Source organism: Salmo trutta, chromosome 16, assembly GCF_901001165.1.
Source record: "Salmo trutta chromosome 16, fSalTru1.1, whole genome shotgun sequence".
Lineage (NCBI taxonomy): Eukaryota > Metazoa > Chordata > Actinopteri > Salmoniformes > Salmonidae > Salmo > Salmo trutta.
In genome coordinates, this window is record NC_042972.1 from 54717096 (window position 1) to 54736497 (window position 19402).

The following is a 19402-nucleotide window of genomic DNA, read 5'->3' on the forward strand; positions in this document are numbered from 1 at the left end:
ATGGTAGAGTGGCCAGACGGAAGCCACTCCTCAGTAAAAGGCACATGACAGCCTGCTTGGAGTTTGCTAAAAGCACCTAAATACACTCAGACCTTGAGAAACAAGATTCTCTGGTCTGATGAAACCAAGATGGAACTCTTTGGCCTGAATACCAAGCGTCACGTCTGGAGAAAACCTGGCACCATCCCTACGGTGGTGGCAGCATCATGCTGTGGGGATGTTTTTCAGCTGCAGGGACTGGGAGACTAGCCAGGATCAAGGCGAAGATGAATGGAGCAAAGTACAAAGCGATCCTTGATGACAACCTGCTCCAGAGCGCTCAGGACCTCGGACTGGGGCGACGATTCACCTTCCAACAGGACAATGACCAACACAGCCAAGATAATGCAGGAGTGGCTTTGGGACAAGTCTCAATGTCCTTGAGTGGCCCAGCCAGAGCCCGAACTTGAACCCGATGGAACATCTCTGGAGAGACCTGAAAATAGCTATGCAGCGACGCTCCACATCAAACCTGACAGACCTTGAGAGGATCTGCAGAGAAGAATGGGAGAAACTCCCCAAATACAGGCGTGCCAAGCTTGTAGCATCATACCCAAGAAGACTCAAGGCTGTAATCGCTGCCAAAGGTGCTTCAACAAAGTACTGAGTAAAGGGTCTGAATGCTTATGTAAATGTGATATTTTCGGGGGGGGGGGGGGGGGGTTTGTTATTCAATTTCTAAAAAGCTGTTTTTGCTTCGTCATTATGGGGTATTGTTTGTAGATTGAATGGAACTAACAATTTTAGAATAAGGCTGACGTAACAATGTGGAACAAGTCACGGAGTCTAAATACCTTCCGAATGCACTGTAACGTTGCAGATAAAGTTCAGAATGACACAATTGAATGTGTACAACATCTAAAGACCCTACATCACTATACCGTGAGAGCTTTGCAATATTTATTTGGTGTTTTTATCCGCACCCCCTGTACTGCAGAATGAGCAATGAGGAAGTGTATCACGAGTGGGGAAAGTTTCTCAAAAAATAGAGATTTGGTTGTATAAATGTAAACTTCTCCTTAAATGTATTGTCATTGTCTTGGAATGTTTTAGCTCATAACTTTTCGGTGATGTAGTAATTGAATTTGTAATTTGACAGATAGGTCTACATCAGCGACGATGGAAGAGCAGGAGAGAGAGTGCTATGGCAGCGGAGGCTATTTGTCTGACCATCATTAGTGATGGTCAACGATCAGGCACAGTGTCTGCTGTCAACGATCAGGCACAGTGTCTGAGAGGACATTAGTGGGACTGTCTGATCTGAGGAGTTTTACTCCTCTGGTTCGACTGGGGATTACTGACTGGTTGGAGAGCACCCCCCCCCCCCCCCCCACCCCCCCCACCAGGGAGTGAGAGGTTGTAACATCATCTCGTCTGCATCCCAAATGGCACCCTATCCCTGTGCACTATGTAGGGAATAGGGTGCCTTCTGAGACACAGTCCTTCTCTGGAACATGGTGATGAGTAGGGTTGGTGTGTAGGCATCATTACTGTAGAATTTATGTGGCTCTGTTTCTCCCAAGAGCTCCCGGTGTACCCCTAATGAGCTCTCATATTCATCCTACTGCAAGAGATGAAACACAAGCACACGTGCGCTCTCGCACACGGACACACGCACACACATAGACACACACAAACACACACACTGAGATGGAGGTGGCTTGGTTGTAATTGTGGCAGTAGTGGTGAATTGATTAGAATGCAAAATGCATTTTGCCTTTTATTTGACAGAAACAGATGAGTGACTACAACAAACAGGGAAAAGAAGCACAAACAACAATATTAATCAACTGAATCATTAAGTTGAGATATTTTCTTTCTTGCTCTCTATTCATTCGCTCTCTCTCTTTCTGCCCTCTCTCTCTTTCTGCCCTTTCTCTCTCTCTCTCTTTCTGCCCTCTCTCTCTTTCTGCCCTCTCTCTCTCTCTTTCTGCCCTCTCTCTCTCGCTCTCTCTTTCTGCCCTCTCTCTCTCTCGCTCTCTCTTTCTGCCCTCTCTCTCTCTGCCTTCTCTCTCTCTCTCTGCCCTCTCTCTCTCTCTCTGCCCTCTCTCTCTCTCTCTCTCTTTCTGCCCTCTCTCTCTCTCTCTTTCTGCCCTCTCTCTCTCTCTTTCTGCCCTCTCTTTCTGCCCTCTCGCGCTCTCTCTCTCTCTCCGCACCCCCAAAGGACAGCGCAACGATGCAGTTCTGTGCCAACAAACTGGACAAGAAGGACTTCTTTGGCAAGTCAGATCCTTTCATGGTGTTCTACAGGAGCAACGAAGACGGAACGTAAGGCTCTGTGTTCTGTGATTCTGTATCCTGATCCTGTTAAAGGGATTTGTTTCCTTACCATGTAAGCAGTCTATGAACAAGGTATGACAGCAACCCAAGCTTTGGTTATGGTACCTATGTTAGCATTTTCACGCTTCATGTCCAAATCATCCAAAATATCAAAAAACAAATGTGTAACTCAATGATGTTACTTATAGAAAATGTGGATATGAAACGCAAAAATGCTAATAGGTTACCATTGACTTGCATTGGATTTGTGCCACAAATGCAAAAAAGTTAGCATTTGGAACAGTGGCCAGGTAAACAAAAACAAAACATGGGTTGCTGTAGTACCTCGTCCATAGACTGCTTAAAGGGTAAGGAAACCAATATGTCATTGTGTAATTTCAGTGAACTATCCCTTTAACATTGAGGGGGGTATTAATAAAAATCACCTAATAGCAGGAACCACACCACCTAGTGGTCATAACCTGGTGATATGGACATAAAGGATGGGACATAAACATGACTTTAATGACAAAATTCTCTGAACACATTTTTTTATTTTTTTATTTTTTTATCAAATTCACTGAGAATACATTATATAGGATGAAGAAACAATACTCCGAGCCGCAGCGCCAAACTACTTGTCAGACATAGAGATCTGATACTGTATACTCTTTGTTGGGTTGGGATTGGGGTGGGGTCTGGGAGGTCTGTGGGAGGCTTTTGACAATTTCTTTGGATTCCTCATGTCTTACTCATTATTAGAAAAGCATTTGTTAGGTACTATATTTCTTGAATATTCTATGAATCCTATACATTAAAAGTCCATTAGCTTAATTTCTCAGAAATCTAATTATATTCCAACAAAATAATGTTGCAGGAATGCTAATCTTATCCGTTTCTAAACTATTTCAGAACAATGGTGGGTGCCATGTCTTGCTAAAATGACCCCATTACCAATTACACTGGTTTCCTGTATCGCTACAGTGTGACAAATTATGCAGTGGAGAATTGCTGCGGTGGAGAATGCAATTAGAGAGAACACACAGAAGGCGAACAGGTCTTTGTATAAATAAATTAAACACACACCAGCAGGACTGAGCCAAACCCACCAGGGACCATACAGCACCTCCCCATTCCTTAACAGGCTTCCAGCGTGTGTGTACGTGTGTGTGTGTGCATGAGCCATACCCAGAGAGAATGCGCTATGCAACACCTCCCAATCCCCTAACAGGCTACCAGAGTGCACTCTGTTGTCCCAGAGGCCCTTGCAGCGAGCGATGTCAGACCATTTAAGGGCCGCTGGTTTAGAGAGCCTGCACTTCTTAGCCCTTATCTTCATTCAGGCATTTCTTAAAGTGACAAGAGGGGATAGTGGCCAGCACAGATGTGCTAAAAGTGTCTGTGTAGGAGAGAGGAGAGGGACAAATTGGTGTGCGGCACGGCACACACACAAACACACATATAAATGAGTACTTGGCGGATGCTGCTAAATGGACCATGCTGTTCTAATGGTCGAAGGACCGAAGGCAACGAGGCAAGATTAAGTAAATCCCACAGCTCAGGATAAAAGAGGGAACACACAATATTGTGCAAATCTAGATCTGCTCAAACAGAATTGTGGTGGGTGGACATACTGGGTTGGTGTGCGGTCCCCATTAGGTAAGGCACTCAAGTATCAAAACAATATGCAAATTGTATCACACCTGTGTGAGGGAGGAGAGAGTCATTGTAAAAGTGAAGGCCAAAACACACCTTTGTTTGGACAGCGATGTCAGTAAACAAAGATTATACACTGATGCTATCATGAAGTTGCTGTTTTCAACACTGAATTGTCTGTCTTTTAACCGGATATATTCTGTCCTTGTCTGTGTCTCTCTTCACTTACCTTTCTCTTCCCCTCTGGTCTTCTCTTCTTTCCTGTCTCCTTTCTTTACTCCTGCCCAACTCTCTCTATTTTCTCTCCTCTCTCTCCTCTCTCTACCCCCTCACTCTCTCCTGCAGGTTTACTATCTGTCATAAGACAGAGGTGGTGAAAAATACGTTGAATCCAGTTTGGCAGTCATTCACCATTGCAGTCAGAGCACTCTGCAATGGGGACTTTGACAGGTATAGAACTCACCTCTCTCACTCCCTCTCTCATCCCCTCTTACACCCTCACACCCTCTCATCCCACTGATCCTTCTCGCCCTCACTCTTCTTCACTGCCAGGCAATCTAGGCCTTCATACAGTATGTACTGAACATGTTGGGACTACATCAGCTCACGATCATTGTTTTATTCCGAATGATTTGTAATCGTGGAAGTGGCCTCGCTCATGCTTACAGAAAGCTATGCACCTTTACGCCTCTTCTGCACTCTATTGCTAGCGATTTGGCTGGAAAATGCTAAAATAATCACAGAATATAATAAAATCAAAAAGGAGTGCATTGTGTTTCAGGGGTCAGATTCTTATTTAGTAGGTTTATAGGCCTAAATGGTTTTTACCAAAGCAACAAAAATGTGACATGCTGAAAAAAAGGACTGTTTGATTTCCTCCAAATCATTGATAATTTAGTAACATTGTCACTTTTATTAATCTAGATATACTGAACTACAAATGTATTGGGGATCATGGGACGGACTATGATGGAGTCACAGCACATGTGTACGGCGAGGTATAATGTGTAGGCTTAGTTTTCCACCTGTACCTTTAGATCTAGCCAGCGTGGACTTCGATAACATTTCCATAGACAAGCCACTGTAGGCTATAATATTACTGTCGCCTACTATTTTCAAATCTGATCTAGCAACTGAATTAGACTATTCTTCACGTTACAAAAAAGTTTCTAAAGCACTCAGCAGCTCAATATCTCTATCCTCCACAGCACTGTCCAGAATGAAGGGTGCGTGGTGGGGATGGTCATCCGATACTGCTTCCAGCTCAGACTAAAATGGGTATTGGGTTTTCCCGTTGCCACTCCTGCTATTTCAGTCCTTGGCCTTTCTGCACGATGTTTACGTATATTTGATTTTGCACTGGCATTGAACATGGGAACGGCAGAGCATTTTTTTTCTTCTCTCATTCGGGATGATATTCTATCTCTTCATAAATAGATTTATTTCTATATGCGTCATCTAATGTCGATTGGACTTAGGCATCCAACCACAATGCCACCAGGCACTTGGTTTCTAATGAAGACCATGATCTTAATTCTGGAGGAATTGTAGAGGTATCTTTGTCCATAATTACCTCAACTGTCCAGTATGATTTCTTTTTAGAGGGTCACCAAATGCTTTTGGGAACGGGCAGAAAAAGCTAACGTCGATCCATGGAGGCAAAAAGGACAATGTCGGAGTGTAATTCGATAAGGGAAAAGCTGCGAAATGGAGAGTTGAAAGTAAAGAGTAAAAGTCCTTTTTGGGAAAGATTTGGTGAAGCGTTAAAAGAGGATGATAGCAGTATTAGGCACTATACACATCCGACAGTCACAAGACATGAACTTCAAGTAGGCTCATGGCACGTTGTTCCCTTGACGTGCCATGAGACTACTTGAAGTTCATGTCTTGTGACTGTCGGATGTGTATAGTGCCTAATACTGCTATCATCCTCTTTTAACGTAGCCAATTGTTCAGATGGGTTAAATGGAAACTGAAATCTGGACACTGACTGTAGGTCTATAACCTCTCACAGCCTTAATATTAACTCCTGCAGAATGAAGCATTTCCTTGCAGTAAAATTATACACCAAATGTCGACAACATGTGAAATAGCCGGTTTTTTTTGTTTGTTTTGTCAATGTTTTGTAAGAGCCTCCTCGATGTTGGCCTGAGAGAACACTTGCCCCTCTCCTATTTGGACGCAAGCCATCCAAAACTTGGGCCTCACCCAGAATTTGTCAAAATTGTCAATGATCTCCAAATCCATCGAGGAACAGCAGGATTTAAGCCAGCAGCGTAGACCGAGGAGACGACTAAAGTCTGACGTGCTTATACTCGGTGATCAGAAACAGTGATCTACAAGAACCAACCACGATGTGAGACAAGCTTTGACAGTGACAGCCATGTAATCGAGTTAGCCTGCTAATGTTAGCTCCAGGAGCTGATATAACCCAGCCGAACACAGTGTGTTAAGAACAGCACTAACACCGTGGTCCCGAAATAAAACGCTTAAAACAAATGTTTTAAAGTTACAAAATGTAAGTATCTTAGGAATATAAAATGTAGAAGTGTTTTTTTAAGTATAAAGCACAGTGGTGTGTCGCTACTCCAAACGTTCTGCTTCTTACTTCCTGGTCACTTTAACTTTGACAGGTAATTAACATCACCAGTACGTTTCTCTTAGCCATGTACACTCTTATGTCCATAGCGGGTTGCGTTTGCGGATTGACAGGGATTCAAAGTTGAGGTGCAGCCAGAAATGACAAGAAATGCATTTCAAGAAGCAAAATGGCAGTCAACGATTTTAAACCAAAAGGAAGCTTTACTAAAGTATTTATTTAACAACGGCAGACTCTTGGGCTGATATCAGTGTTTAAAGAGGAGGTCTGGTTGTGATTTTTGCCCTGAATGGCCTGGTCTCGGGGATAAGCCTTTAGCCATAGTGTTAACAGTCAACATAATCACATGGTAATCTCCACATGTCGTTCTGTCAGGGTTCCACTTACCACTATAAAGCCCCCTGAAACGGTAAGCTGGAGATGATAGGCCCTAAGACCATTAGGCCGTAAGATAGGCCCAATGACCACTTAAAGCTAGAATCCTTCATTAAAACAGTAACAAAGCGGATACCCCACTTCTGTTTAGGTTAAAAGCTGGAGGTCCTGGAGAAATGTAACCACTCTAAAATTCATAGACAGAGCTATGGTTACATGGGCTGTTCATCCATGATGTCACACTTCTAGTTTTGAGGCTATACAGTGTTTGTTTACATTTACATTGTTTGCAAACATTTGAGTAAAGCAAGCTTATATTTTGGGTTCTGATGGGGTACGACAGTTGAACTGAGCTCATGAGTCATCTATAAGTTATATTCTTCAAGAATCAATGGGTATATATCATTAATTTAGAAGTTAAATTAATGTAGCAACTAAGGGAAAGGGGGATACCTACTCAGTTGTCCTACTGAAATGTGTCTTCCGCATTTAACCCAACCCCTCTGAATCAGAGAGGTGCGGGTGGCTGCCTTAATCGACACCCACGTCTTCGGCGCCTGTGGGACACTGGGTTAACTGACTTGCTCAGGGGCAGAATGATAGATTTTTACCTTGTCAGCTCGGGGATTCGATCCAGCAACCTTTCGGTTACTGGCCCAACGCTCCAACCAAAAAGCAGCCAACAAGTGTTGTAAAAAGCATTCCAGGTGAAGCTGGTTGAGAGAATGCCAAGTGTGCAAAGCTGTCATGAAGGCAAAGGGTGGCTACTTTGAAGAATCTCAAAATATAAAATATGTTTTGATTTAACACTTTTTTGGTTACTACATGATTTCATGTGTTATTTCACAGTTTTGATGTCTTCACTATTATTTTACAATGTAGAAAATAGTAAAATCAAGAAAAACCCTTGAATGAGTAGGTGTTTCCAAACTTTTGACAGATACTGCACGTTTGATGTAACTTACTCTGTGGATGATGTCTGCTGAATGGATATACTGCAAAACAGACAAATATTTACAACTGCATACAGTACCTATGACAACCTATACCTGCACCTATCAAAACACACACACACAGGCGCAAACACAGACACACGCCTACCTTGAGACCCCGGAGGATCTGGTATATGAGGAACTAAACGTGGTCGTCCGTCAGTTTCTGACACTTGACGATATTGTTGAGGTCCGCCCCCATCAGGTGGGTCACCAGGTACCTGACAATCACAAACCCAAAAAAGGAAAGACTGGTCTAATGCTCTAACCACTAGGCTGGATTCTAGCTTTAAGAGATGAGATGGTGATATAGCAAAATGCACTTCAGATATATGGCTTATGTAAGACATAAGAACAACAGAGAGAGGGGAGTTTAGATAGGGAGGGAGGGAGGGAGGAAGACAGAAAGAAAGGGAGCAGGAGGACTTAAACGTGAGTCGACTATACAGAAAGAGAGGAAGAATAAGAAAGCGAGAGAGAAATGAGAAACTGGATTTATTTTTTTAAAGACCATACATGTTGGATGCTACTTGCTCTGTACAGGTCAAACCAGGATTTCCCTATAGCCTGCCTTCCTGCCTTCTCTCACTCCCCCTCGCTCTCTCTCTCTCGTTCTCTCCTTCCCCCCTTTCTCTCTCCCTTCTCAGAAAAGGCTGAGTTGCTTAGCCTTCTGTGACAAATTACTACACCCAAATTCTGCAGAAATAAATCCAAATATCATTCCCAGGCTTTGTCTCTGTCTAGATATAAATGTATCGGGGGTGCTCCAAAGGAGTGTGGGTAAACATGTCGGGGTGTCAGCCGACAAATCAAATATCAGACATAGTGAGGTCATCACCCTGTCAGAACCAATCAGACATGGGGGATTGAGATGTGTTACAGGAGAGCCTTTCCTAGAATGCCTCTCTGCCTCTAACACACAAACACACACAGACACAAAAACAAAAATACACACACGCACAAACACAGGCATGTACGCACGTGCACACTTTAGCACGGACACACGTGTATGCACACACACATGCATACACACACACACGAACACACATGCGCGTACACACACACACACACTCCGCCTCAGTGTGAGTGAAATAGGATCTGACAGGGGTAGACCTGGAAACACTACATGTGTCATGAGATATCACAAAGCCCAGAGCAGAGAACAGCCAACCGGTTACACACTTGGTTTGTGTGGGTGTGTGTGTGTGTGTGCATGCATGCACGTGTAGGTGGTGTGTTCAGCATAATGTGTATGTTGTGTGGTTTATATCTCGTGGCTATGTTCATCTGGTTTAGCATCAATCCATATCGTAAATGACAAGTACCAACAGGCTGTGATTTGTAGACAGAGAGTCAGACACCACACAACCGACAGATTCATTTATTAATGTAGCATGTAGATGTACCCTGTCCTCTCCTTGAGTGTCCTGGGAAGACGGGATGAGAGGAAAGGAGAGGAAATGGGGATGTGGTGAATTTTGCCCATCATGCCTACGCTGCCTATATGCTTCATAGGACATTCCATCCCAGGACCGTCTTCCTCATTAGCATGGCAGTCTATATGAGTCTGTCCGAGTCAAGGAAACTATTTCTTCCGAGGCCGGAGATCGCAAACAGAGCCATGAAATTAGGACTGAAGTGGTGTTGTTGTTTTTCACAAGCTTAGTAGCTCATGTACTCATTCGTGATCTCTTGTGGGGTGTGTTAGGTTATTAGTGAAGGAGACATATGCCCGTTTGAATCAGCATCTTAAATGAGGTTAGGAACTCCACTTGGAAGATTGGTTTATTAGATAGACAACATGAGGGTTTTTAAAGCATGATTTCACTGGGAAGACATGACTCACAAGACAGCAACAGATGAAGACATCCTGCCTTGCGTTACTGTTACTGTGTATGTTTGGTCTGGAGTACACTCATTGGAAAAAAAGGTGCTGTCTAGAATCTATAAGGATTCTTTTGCTGTCTCCATAGGAGAATCCTTTGGATAACCCTTTTTGGTTCCACTTGGATCCCAAAAGGGTTCTACCTGAAACCAATAAGGGTTCTCCTAATGGGGACAGCCGCAGAACCCTTTTAGAACCTTTTTTTCTGAGTGTACAGACCTGTTACTGCTTGGGGGACAGTCAAAGAGAGGATGACTGATAGGGCCTGCAGGGCATGGTGTCTTTCATGTTCCTCTCCGACACAACACACACACACGCATGCACACACACACACGCATAAGTGATAATGCACGAGAAGCCGGTGTTTGAAGGATATATTGGCACGGGTGTTGTTAGGCCCGAGATGAAGTCGAGGGCTGGCAAACCATGTCAACAATGCATAAATTATTTATTCCAATGCTAATTGCTTACAGCATCAATTAAAAACTTGTCACGACTTGTCAAAACAACCATTACAAACCACATTCGTAAAGCACATTCATAAAGGACTTCATATATTATAGGACAGTGTTTTGTTTCAGGGCTGGTGACAAAACACTTTCACTTCTGTGCCTTTTGGAGAAAAAAAACATTAAATCTGTTTTGTTTTTGTTTTATATAGTTGTTCTTTTTCAATCCTTTTTTTTTTTTTTTTAAATTTAAATAAAACACTGGGTCAGCTGATTTAGGAGAAGTTACTATTAACAAATGTATGTAGGATCTGAATCATCATCAACCAGTCATTCGTTCTAAATGTTCCATTGTCATACTGGCTGGCAACGTTCTTATCCCTTGCTTGCTACCTAGCCAACTACGGCTAACTTATAGTCACATTAAAAGTGCAGCCAGAATAACAGCGAAGTAGCTGCATTTGGCATTTGTTTAAGCTGTTTTCAAGTTAAATTTTTTTGGGATACATCCATAACAATGAGCTAATGAGGCGCGATTTCGCCTGGTATAGAAAATATGCTCTCTCGTCAGGACACTGTTCAGAGGAGCTAGCCAACAACACAGCTAACACAATCACTTCAAACTGAAGCTGGAAACACTGCAAACAAGCTGCACTTTGTTTTGTTTTACCTTTTTTCAATTTACATTTCTTTGTATATATAGCCATAAAAATTATGCTAGCTGATTCATGGTTTCGACTAGCTGAGAAACGTTGCCTGTCTGTCTCGTCCCGACTCCCGACACGTTCATTACTATGGGACAGCTGGAGATCGAATTTGAATATTCAAACAATGTGGCAAATGTCAGAGAGACAGACAGCAAGGTTTATACAACTCTCCTCTGTTGAAAACTAAATGTTAGTCTAAAAGAAATGTGAGATAATGTCTAGATGCTTTTTATATTGGAGATACATTTTTTAAAGTGCCTGGCTGGGATGATGAGACAGTGGATTGCGCAGTCAGATTGAACTGCCATCCAGGACCTCTATACCAGGCGGTGTCAGAGGAAGGCCCTAAAAATGGTCAAATCCACCCTAGTCATAGACTGTTCTCTTTGCTACCGCACGGAAAGCGATACCGGAGCGCCAAGTCTAGGTCCAAAAGGCTTAACAGCCTCTACCCCCAAGCCATAAGACTCCTGAACAGCTAATCAAATGACTATCCAGACTATTTGCATTGTCCCCCCCACCCTCTTTTACGCTGCTGCTACTCTGTTTATTATCAATTCATAGTCACTTTAACTCTACCTACATGTACATATTACCTCAATTACCTCGCTACTGTTATTTTACTGCTGCTCTTTAATTATTTGTTATTTACATTTTTTTACTTATCTATTTTTTACTTAACACTTATTTTTCTTAAAACTGTTGAGTATGAAATAGGCATTTTAACGTCATATATTTAGTCGGTGGTAACTTGTGGAATAGACACCTGTTGGAATGCCGTTTTAACCAATCAGCATTCAGGATTAGACTAACCCGTTGTATAAACACACACACACACACACACACACACACACACACTTCTTAGTTGATAGATCCTCTGGGGAAAAGGCTCACAACCTTGAAGATACTGCCACTACAGGTAGAAGAGAGGAGGGGGGAGAGAGATGCAGGGAGCGAGGGAGGGAGGTAATATGTTAGATGTGGTTATTTTTCTTAGCGGCAGAAAACATCTCTGATGTCTAACATTTTATAGTGGGTTGATGTGGAAATGGGGAGAGTAGGCAGAGGAAGGGAGGGAAGGGGGAGGGAGAGAAAGAAAGACGGAGAGGGAAGTATTTTAGCTGTGCCACTCTTTGGCTCTGATGTCCCTTAGTTAGAATCTAATCTGTGTTTAGTGGGGGCTGGGGGAGAAAGGGGAGCGGGGCGAGACGAGGAAAGGAGAGAGAAAGATTAAACCGAGAGAAGGATGAAGCGATGCTTCTAAAGTTTTATAAGTCTGCAAAAAAAAAACTCTCAACGGCATCGCGTTTGTCATCCCCATCATCGATTTGTCATCTGCTTTTGGGGAAATGTGACGGCAGGTATTTTTAACCTGAGCAAATTATCATTCGCTGCGGTGTAGCTCCGAATTTTTCCTTCTCATAGATGTAAGTTGATCCTTCCTCTTTTGAAAATATCAGCAACAAGCCATAGGCTCTGATTCTACCGATACAACATTTCTTGCAACCATGCCAGTGTGAAACTTTATCTTAGAGTTCCTAACAGTCATAGATGAAAATGTATTAAAATAAGGTGAAAATATATTTACATTTTTCAAATCCATTACACATGCTTGTGGAGAGTGTTGGATTAGGTGTACAGTACCAGTCAAAAGTTTAGACACACCTGCTCATTCCAGGGTTTTTCCTTATTTTTACTGTTTTCTACATTGTAGAATAATAGTGAAGACATCAAAATTATGAAATAACACATGGAATCATGTAGTAAGCAAAAAAGTGTTAAGCAAATCAAAATATATTTTATATTTGAGATTCTTCAAAGTAGCCACCATTTGCCTTGATGACAGCCTTGCACACTCTTGGCATCCTCTCAACCAGCACCATGAATGCATTTAAATTAACAGGTGTGCCTTGTTAAAAGTTCATTTGTGGAATTTCTTTCCTTGTTAATGCATTTGAGCCAATCAGTTGTGTTGTGACAAGGTAGGGTTGGTATACAGAAGATAGCCCTATTTTGTAAAAGACCAAGTCCGTATTATGGCAAGAACAGCTCAAATAAGCAAAGAGATACGACAGTCCGTCATTACTTTAAGACATGAAGGTCAGTCAATTCGGAAAATTTCAAGAACTTTTAACGTTTCTTCAAATGCAGTCGCAAAAACCATCAAGCGCTATGATGAAACTGGCTCTCATGAGGACCACCACAGGAAAAGAAGACCCAGAGTTACCTCTGCTGCAGAGGATAAGTTCATTAGAGTTAACTACACCTCAGATATTGCAGTTCAAATAAATGCTTCACAGAGTTCAAGTAACAGACAAATCTCAACATCAACTGTTTAGAGGAGACTGCGTGAATCAGGCCTTCGTGGTCGAATAGCTTCAAAGAAACCACTACTAAAGGACACCTATAAGAAGAAGAGACTTACTTGGGCCAAGAAACACGAGCAATGGACATTAGACCTGTGGAAATCTGTCCTTTGGTCTGATGAGTCCAAATTTGAGATTTTTGGTTCCAACCACCATGTCTGTGAGACACAGAGTAGGTGAACGGATGAGCTCCGCATGTGTGGTTCCCAACGTGAAGCATGGAGGAGGAGGTGTGATGGCGTGGGGGTGCTTTGCTGGTGACACTGTCGGTCATTTATTTAGAATTGAAGGCACACTTAACCAGCATGGTTACCACAGTATTCTGCAGAAATACGACAACCCATCTGGTTTGCGCTTAGTGGACAATGACCCAACTCACCTCCAAGGCTGTGTATGGGCTATTTGACCAAGAAGGAGAGTGATGGAGTCCTGCATCAGATGGCCTGGCCTCCACAATCACCCGGCCTCAACCCAATTGAGATGGTTTGGGATGAGTTAGACCGCAGAGTGAAGGAAAAGCAGTCAGAAAGTGCTCAGCATATGTGGAAACTCCTTCAAGACTTGGAAAAGCATTCCAGGTGAAGCTGGAATGCCAAGCGTGTGCAAAGCTGTCATCAAAGTAAATGGTGGCTACTTTGAAAAATCTCAAATCTAAAATGTATTTTCATTTGTTTAACCCCTTTTTGGTTACTGCATGATTCCATATGTGTTATTTCATAGTTATGTCTTCATTATTATTCTACAATGTTGTACAAATAAAGAAAAACCTTTGAATGAGTACTGTAGTTGTGTCCAAACGTTTAACTGGCCGTGCTGCTGCTCCAGTTCTGACCTGTTCACCGGATGTGTTACCTGTCCCAGACCTGCTGTTTTCAACTCTCTAGAGACAGCAGGAGTGGTAGAGATACTCTGAATGATCGGCTATGAAAAGCCAACTGACATTTACTCCTGAGGTGCTGACCTGTTGCACCCTCGACAACTACTGTGATTATTATTATTTGACCCTGCTGGTCATCTATGAACATCTGAACATCTTGGTCATGTTCTGTTATAATCACCCGGCACAGCCAGAAGAGGACTGGCCACCCCTCATAGCCTGGCTCCTCTCTAGGTTTCTTCCTAGGTTTTGGCCTTTCTAGGGAGTTTTTACTAGCCACCGTGCTTCTACACCTGCATTGCTTGCTGTTTGGGGTTTTAGGCTGGGTTTATGTACAGCACTTTGAGATATCAGCTGATGTAAGAAGGGCTTTATAAATCAATTTGATTTGATACTGTATGTTGACAGATAGATATTTCAGTGGACTAGAGAAATCATCTTTCTGCTGCTCCCTTGAAAAATAGATTATCATCGCAATGGGACTCATCTGGTTAAATAAAGTATAAAATCCTCACGACTTGCCCCTTTCATAGTCTGTCAGTTTATTATGAAAAGTAGAATCTCTTGTTTCCCTCTCTTTAATATGATCATTATGTTGTTGTTTTTTCCTAGGAATTGTGAGTAATGAATGCTGCTGTTGTCTGTTTAGGAGTGAAACGGGAAAATCACCAAGCCTTGAAATTACACAGCATGGAGCTGCAGAGACCTGGCTTCCTGACTGTTATTGTCAAGGAGGCTTGTTTGTTTATTAGGGGCTTGAAAAGCCTAAGTGAAAACTAACTAATGACCTTGTTGGTGAGGTGAGGCAGGGCCGTACACAGACATTTGGAGGCCTTTATTTTCTGCAAAATCACACTCACCCCACTGTAAGCAAGATGTTTAGCCTACTGCTCAGAGAGCCAGCAAAGAGGGGTGGGCTATCAATTTATCATGGTGAATGTATATTATGTAAATCAGCTAGTTAGCTATGCTGTTGAAGCAATCGAACTAGTATTTACCGGTGATTGGCGTTTGTTCTGCTGCTGGCATCTTGCTTTAAGGCCTACTAAGAAACAGTCCAGTTGAAGCCTTTCATATGTTCCTGACTGTGAGATGACACATGCAACTCAAAAGGGAGCCACTACTACACTACCATTCGGCAAAGGTAGCTTCTGCCAGCAGGTCGAGTGCAGTGCGTGCTCGTGTGAGGGCAGAATCTTACAAGATTCAAAAATGAGAAATAAGCTAGTTTGCAATTCATTTAAATAATAAGAGAGAAAATAGACTACAAGTGAAATAAAAGTTGAATCATTCAACAACAAAAAAAAACTATCTGAAAGGGCACTTTTCTCATAGGAGGGTAAAAGGGCAGGTGCTTAGACAACCTGATGTGCGTGCGTGCGGCTTAGTTGGTAGAGCATGGCGCTTGCATCGCCAGGGTTGTGGGTTCCATTCCCATGGGGACTAGATTGAAAAAAAAGTACAAATGTGTATTCTCTCACTACAGTAAGTTGCTCTGGATAAGAGCAGGTGCTCAGTCTGCTAAATGACTAAAATGTAAATGTTATTGCAGTCAAAAATGTGATTTCCTGTGTTTTATACAGTATATATTCTCATACTCACTATGAGGTTGGAATAATACTGTAAAAAGTATGATTATGATAATGCCCTTTTAGCGTTAGAGCTGTTTGAAAATATCCGCTGACATTTCAGCCTGTTTTGGTGGGATGTTTTTTTGGCCTGCCTGGTGACATCACCAAACGCTAAATTAGTTAATAGACAAATAAGAAAGAGCGTTCCAAACATCTCTGCCAATAACAGCTAGTTTTCAGTTTCCCCCTCCCTACACAGACCACTCCCAGACAGTCCTATCAAAATTCTTGCTTGAGACATTTCTCTTTGCTAAGAAGCTATTTTTGTTTCTTTTTGACCATTTTAATTGAAAACAATCACAGTAAGGTTCATTCTTACCCAGACATGATTTGATATTGAGATCAAAAACAGTTGCATTGGACCTTTAAGAAAAGTCTGTAATGATCATTCCTCTCTGTCTTGTTTGATGTTTGTTTAAAGCAGTGCAGAACAAACACACGCACGCACAATCACGACACCTGCCTCAGGACATGTTCCTCTTTTCAGCTTTGACTGATGAGTCAATCCACAGCGGCAATCTTAAGCAGCTTGAACCCAATTACTCAGAATGTGTGTTTGTGTGCGTGCATTTGTGTTTTCTACAAGGTTCTTAGGACACCCATCTTCTAAAGCGTATCTGACCACTCAAGCAAGACATTCCACTACACTAATTACTTCATAAATAATGACCAACAGCCAAAGTTAAATAGCCTACAATAGCTCTGTGTATTACTTATAACAATGGACAGATGGTGATTCATTGTTATATTTCTACCATGTCTCTTTTGTGTTACACCCATGAGCCATAGATAGGTGCTGTAGATTGCCTAACATCTGTAATGGGTGTGTTTTCACAATGCAGATATTCATTTATCAGTCTGTAAAGTGAAGCCACATGTTTGACTCTCTGGTCTATGACAACCTTGAGCAAAGGATGCTTCGGTAACATCCGACTGTTGGTGTGTGTTTTCTGTCGTTCCAGAACGATCAAGATCGAGGTCTATGACTGGGACCGAGATGGCAGGTGAGTGCAGATGATGGTCGGATGGATTAGGAGGAGAGGGAGTTTTAAGTCAACGGTTTGTAATCAATATGTGTTCTCATGGATTCACAACATTTATTTTGTCTTTAGTAGTCATTGTAATACACTGAACAGCTTCCTAATATTGAGTTGCACCCCCTCTTTCGCCCTCAGAAAAGCTTAAATTCATTGGGGCATGGCCTCTACAAGGTGTCGGAAGTGTTCCACAGGGACGCTGGCCCATGTTGACTCCAATGCTTCCCATAGTTGTGTCAAGTTGGCTGGATGTCCTTTGGGTGGTGGACCATTCTTGATACACACGGAAACTGTTGAGCGTGAAAAACCCAGCAGCGTTGCAGTTCTTGACACAAACCGGTGCCCCTGGCACGTACTATCATACCCCATTCGAAGGCACATAATTTTTTTGTCACCCTCTGAATGGCACAAATACACAATCCATGTCTCACGGCTTAGAAATCCTTCTTTAACCCGTCTCCTCCCCTTCATCTACACTGATTGAATTGTATTTAGCAAGTGACATCAATGAGGGATCATAGCTTTCACCTGGATTCACCTGGTCAGTCTATGTCATGGAAAGAGCGGGTGTTCCTAATGTTATGTGCACTCAGTGTATGTTTCACTAGTAGTTTATTATCGGTCCAGAGGAACCTGAATGTAATATAGCCATGTTTATCCTATAACTTTCACTAGCTCAAACCTAAATGAATGGTGAAACAAAGTCGTGCCGATTTATGTTATCGGAATTACGGATGTCTTCCGGCTTCTCCCCGTCCTCCCTCCACCTTCTCTCTCCTGTCTTTTCTCCTCTCTCCTCTCTCTGTCAGCCATGACTTCATAGGGGAGTTCACCACTAGTTACCGGGAGCTGGCCCGAGGCCAGAGCCAGTTCAATGTCTATGAGGTGAGCTTTTCTTTCATTTATTTCATCAGAGAGCTTCTGTTAGGGGGTCCTAAAGTTTAGGGCTGCGTCCCAAATGTATTTATTTAACAAGAATCATACCCTTGATGTCCTCTTTTGCAAGGGGGACCTAGGCAAGGTCGGGTGATAACTAATGACACCCTATTCCCTATAGTGCACCGTTTTTAACCAGGGCCCGTAGGATTAAAGTGGTGCACTAAATAGGGAACAGGGTGCCATTTGGGATGCAAACTAAAACTCCACAACTTCAGTCCTCCAGGATCACAGATGAAGTGTCTGTTGTTTTCATCCATGCTGCCTTTTCTTTACGCCTCTGGTCTAAATCAATGGCTAATTGACTGGGAAACCAATGTTACTGTTGTCCTCAAGCATTAGAGTTCTTGAGCAATTAGGAATGTGTTTAGAAAGTCTTACCTTATCCTATGACTGTTGCGTTAGGAATGCCTCTGGAAAGTCCTCTAATACCTAACACGTGTATTTGAAGGGACTCTATGCATGACATGCAGGTGGTTCAAAGACAGCGTTACAAATATTTCAATAACCTTACTGCATCACAACTCTCCTCCATCACCCCCCCCACACACACACACCTCCTCCCTGTCCTCCCCCTCGTTCACCCTGCTCTATTCTTGTTTATGTGTTTATTTTCCAGTAGAACTAATGAATGCTCCTCTCTGATCCCTCTGGTCCCTACCGACACACACATGAATGCACACATGCAAACACACACACACACACACAGTTTTGTTCTGTCAGAATTATAGAGAAACCATCTCCGCATCGTATAACGTCAGCAGAGATTTATTCCATGCATTCATAATTCCCTTTGTTTAAGACTGTGTGTGTGTGTGTGTGTGTGTGTGTGTGTGTGTGTGTGTGTGTGTGTGTGTGTGTGTGTGTGTGTGTGTGTGTGTGTGTGTGCGTGCTTCTGTCCCCAACCAAGGAGGGCCTACAGTAGCACCTAGATCTTCTGCACAGATTCTGTCAGACTTGGGCCTTAACAGTGAATCTCAGTAAGACAACAATAATGGGGTTCTAAAAAGGTCCAGTTACCAGGACCACAAATACAAATTCCATCTAGACGTTGCCCTAGACAACACAAAGAACAATACCTGCCTCGGCCTCAACATCAGCACCACAGGTAACTGTGAACGATCTGTGAGACAAGGCAAGAAGGGCCTTCTACGCCATCAAAAGGAACATACAGTACAATGTGCACAACGTAAAACACCAAATAATGCATGCAGAGCAGAATTAGGACGATACCCACTAATTATCAAAATCCAGAAATGAGCCATTAAATTCTACAACCACCTAAAAGGAAGCAATTCTCAAACCTTCCATAACAAAGCCATCACCTACAGAGAGTTTAATTACTTGACACATTGGACACATTGGAAAGACAGAGCAAAACTGGAATGTTATTTGTCCCTAAACAGAGAGTACACAGTGGCAGAATACCTGACCACTGTGACTGACCCAAAATTAAGGAAAGTTTTGACTATGTACAGACTCGGTGGGCATAACCTTGCTATTGAGAGTGGCCGCCGTAGGCAGACCTGGCTCTCAAGAGAAGACAGGCTATGTGCACGCTGCCCAGAAAATTAGGTGGAAACCGAGCTGCGCT

General features: G+C 42.7%; 1 protein-coding gene across 3 annotated transcripts in view; it reads left to right on the forward strand.

Moving 5' to 3' along the window:
• LOC115151054 (copine-5) overlaps positions 1–19402 on the forward strand; it is a 205996-nt gene that overhangs the window by 151680 nt on the left and 34914 nt on the right. For all 3 annotated transcript variants that reach the window (XM_029694996.1, XM_029694994.1, XM_029694995.1), the window contains 4 exons: positions 2204–2307; positions 4300–4404; positions 16798–16839; positions 17682–17757. In XM_029694996.1, the coding sequence (XP_029550856.1) occupies positions 2204–2307; positions 4300–4404; positions 16798–16839; positions 17682–17757 (327 nt within the window). The remainder of the gene's footprint in view (positions 1–2203; positions 2308–4299; positions 4405–16797; positions 16840–17681; positions 17758–19402) is intronic.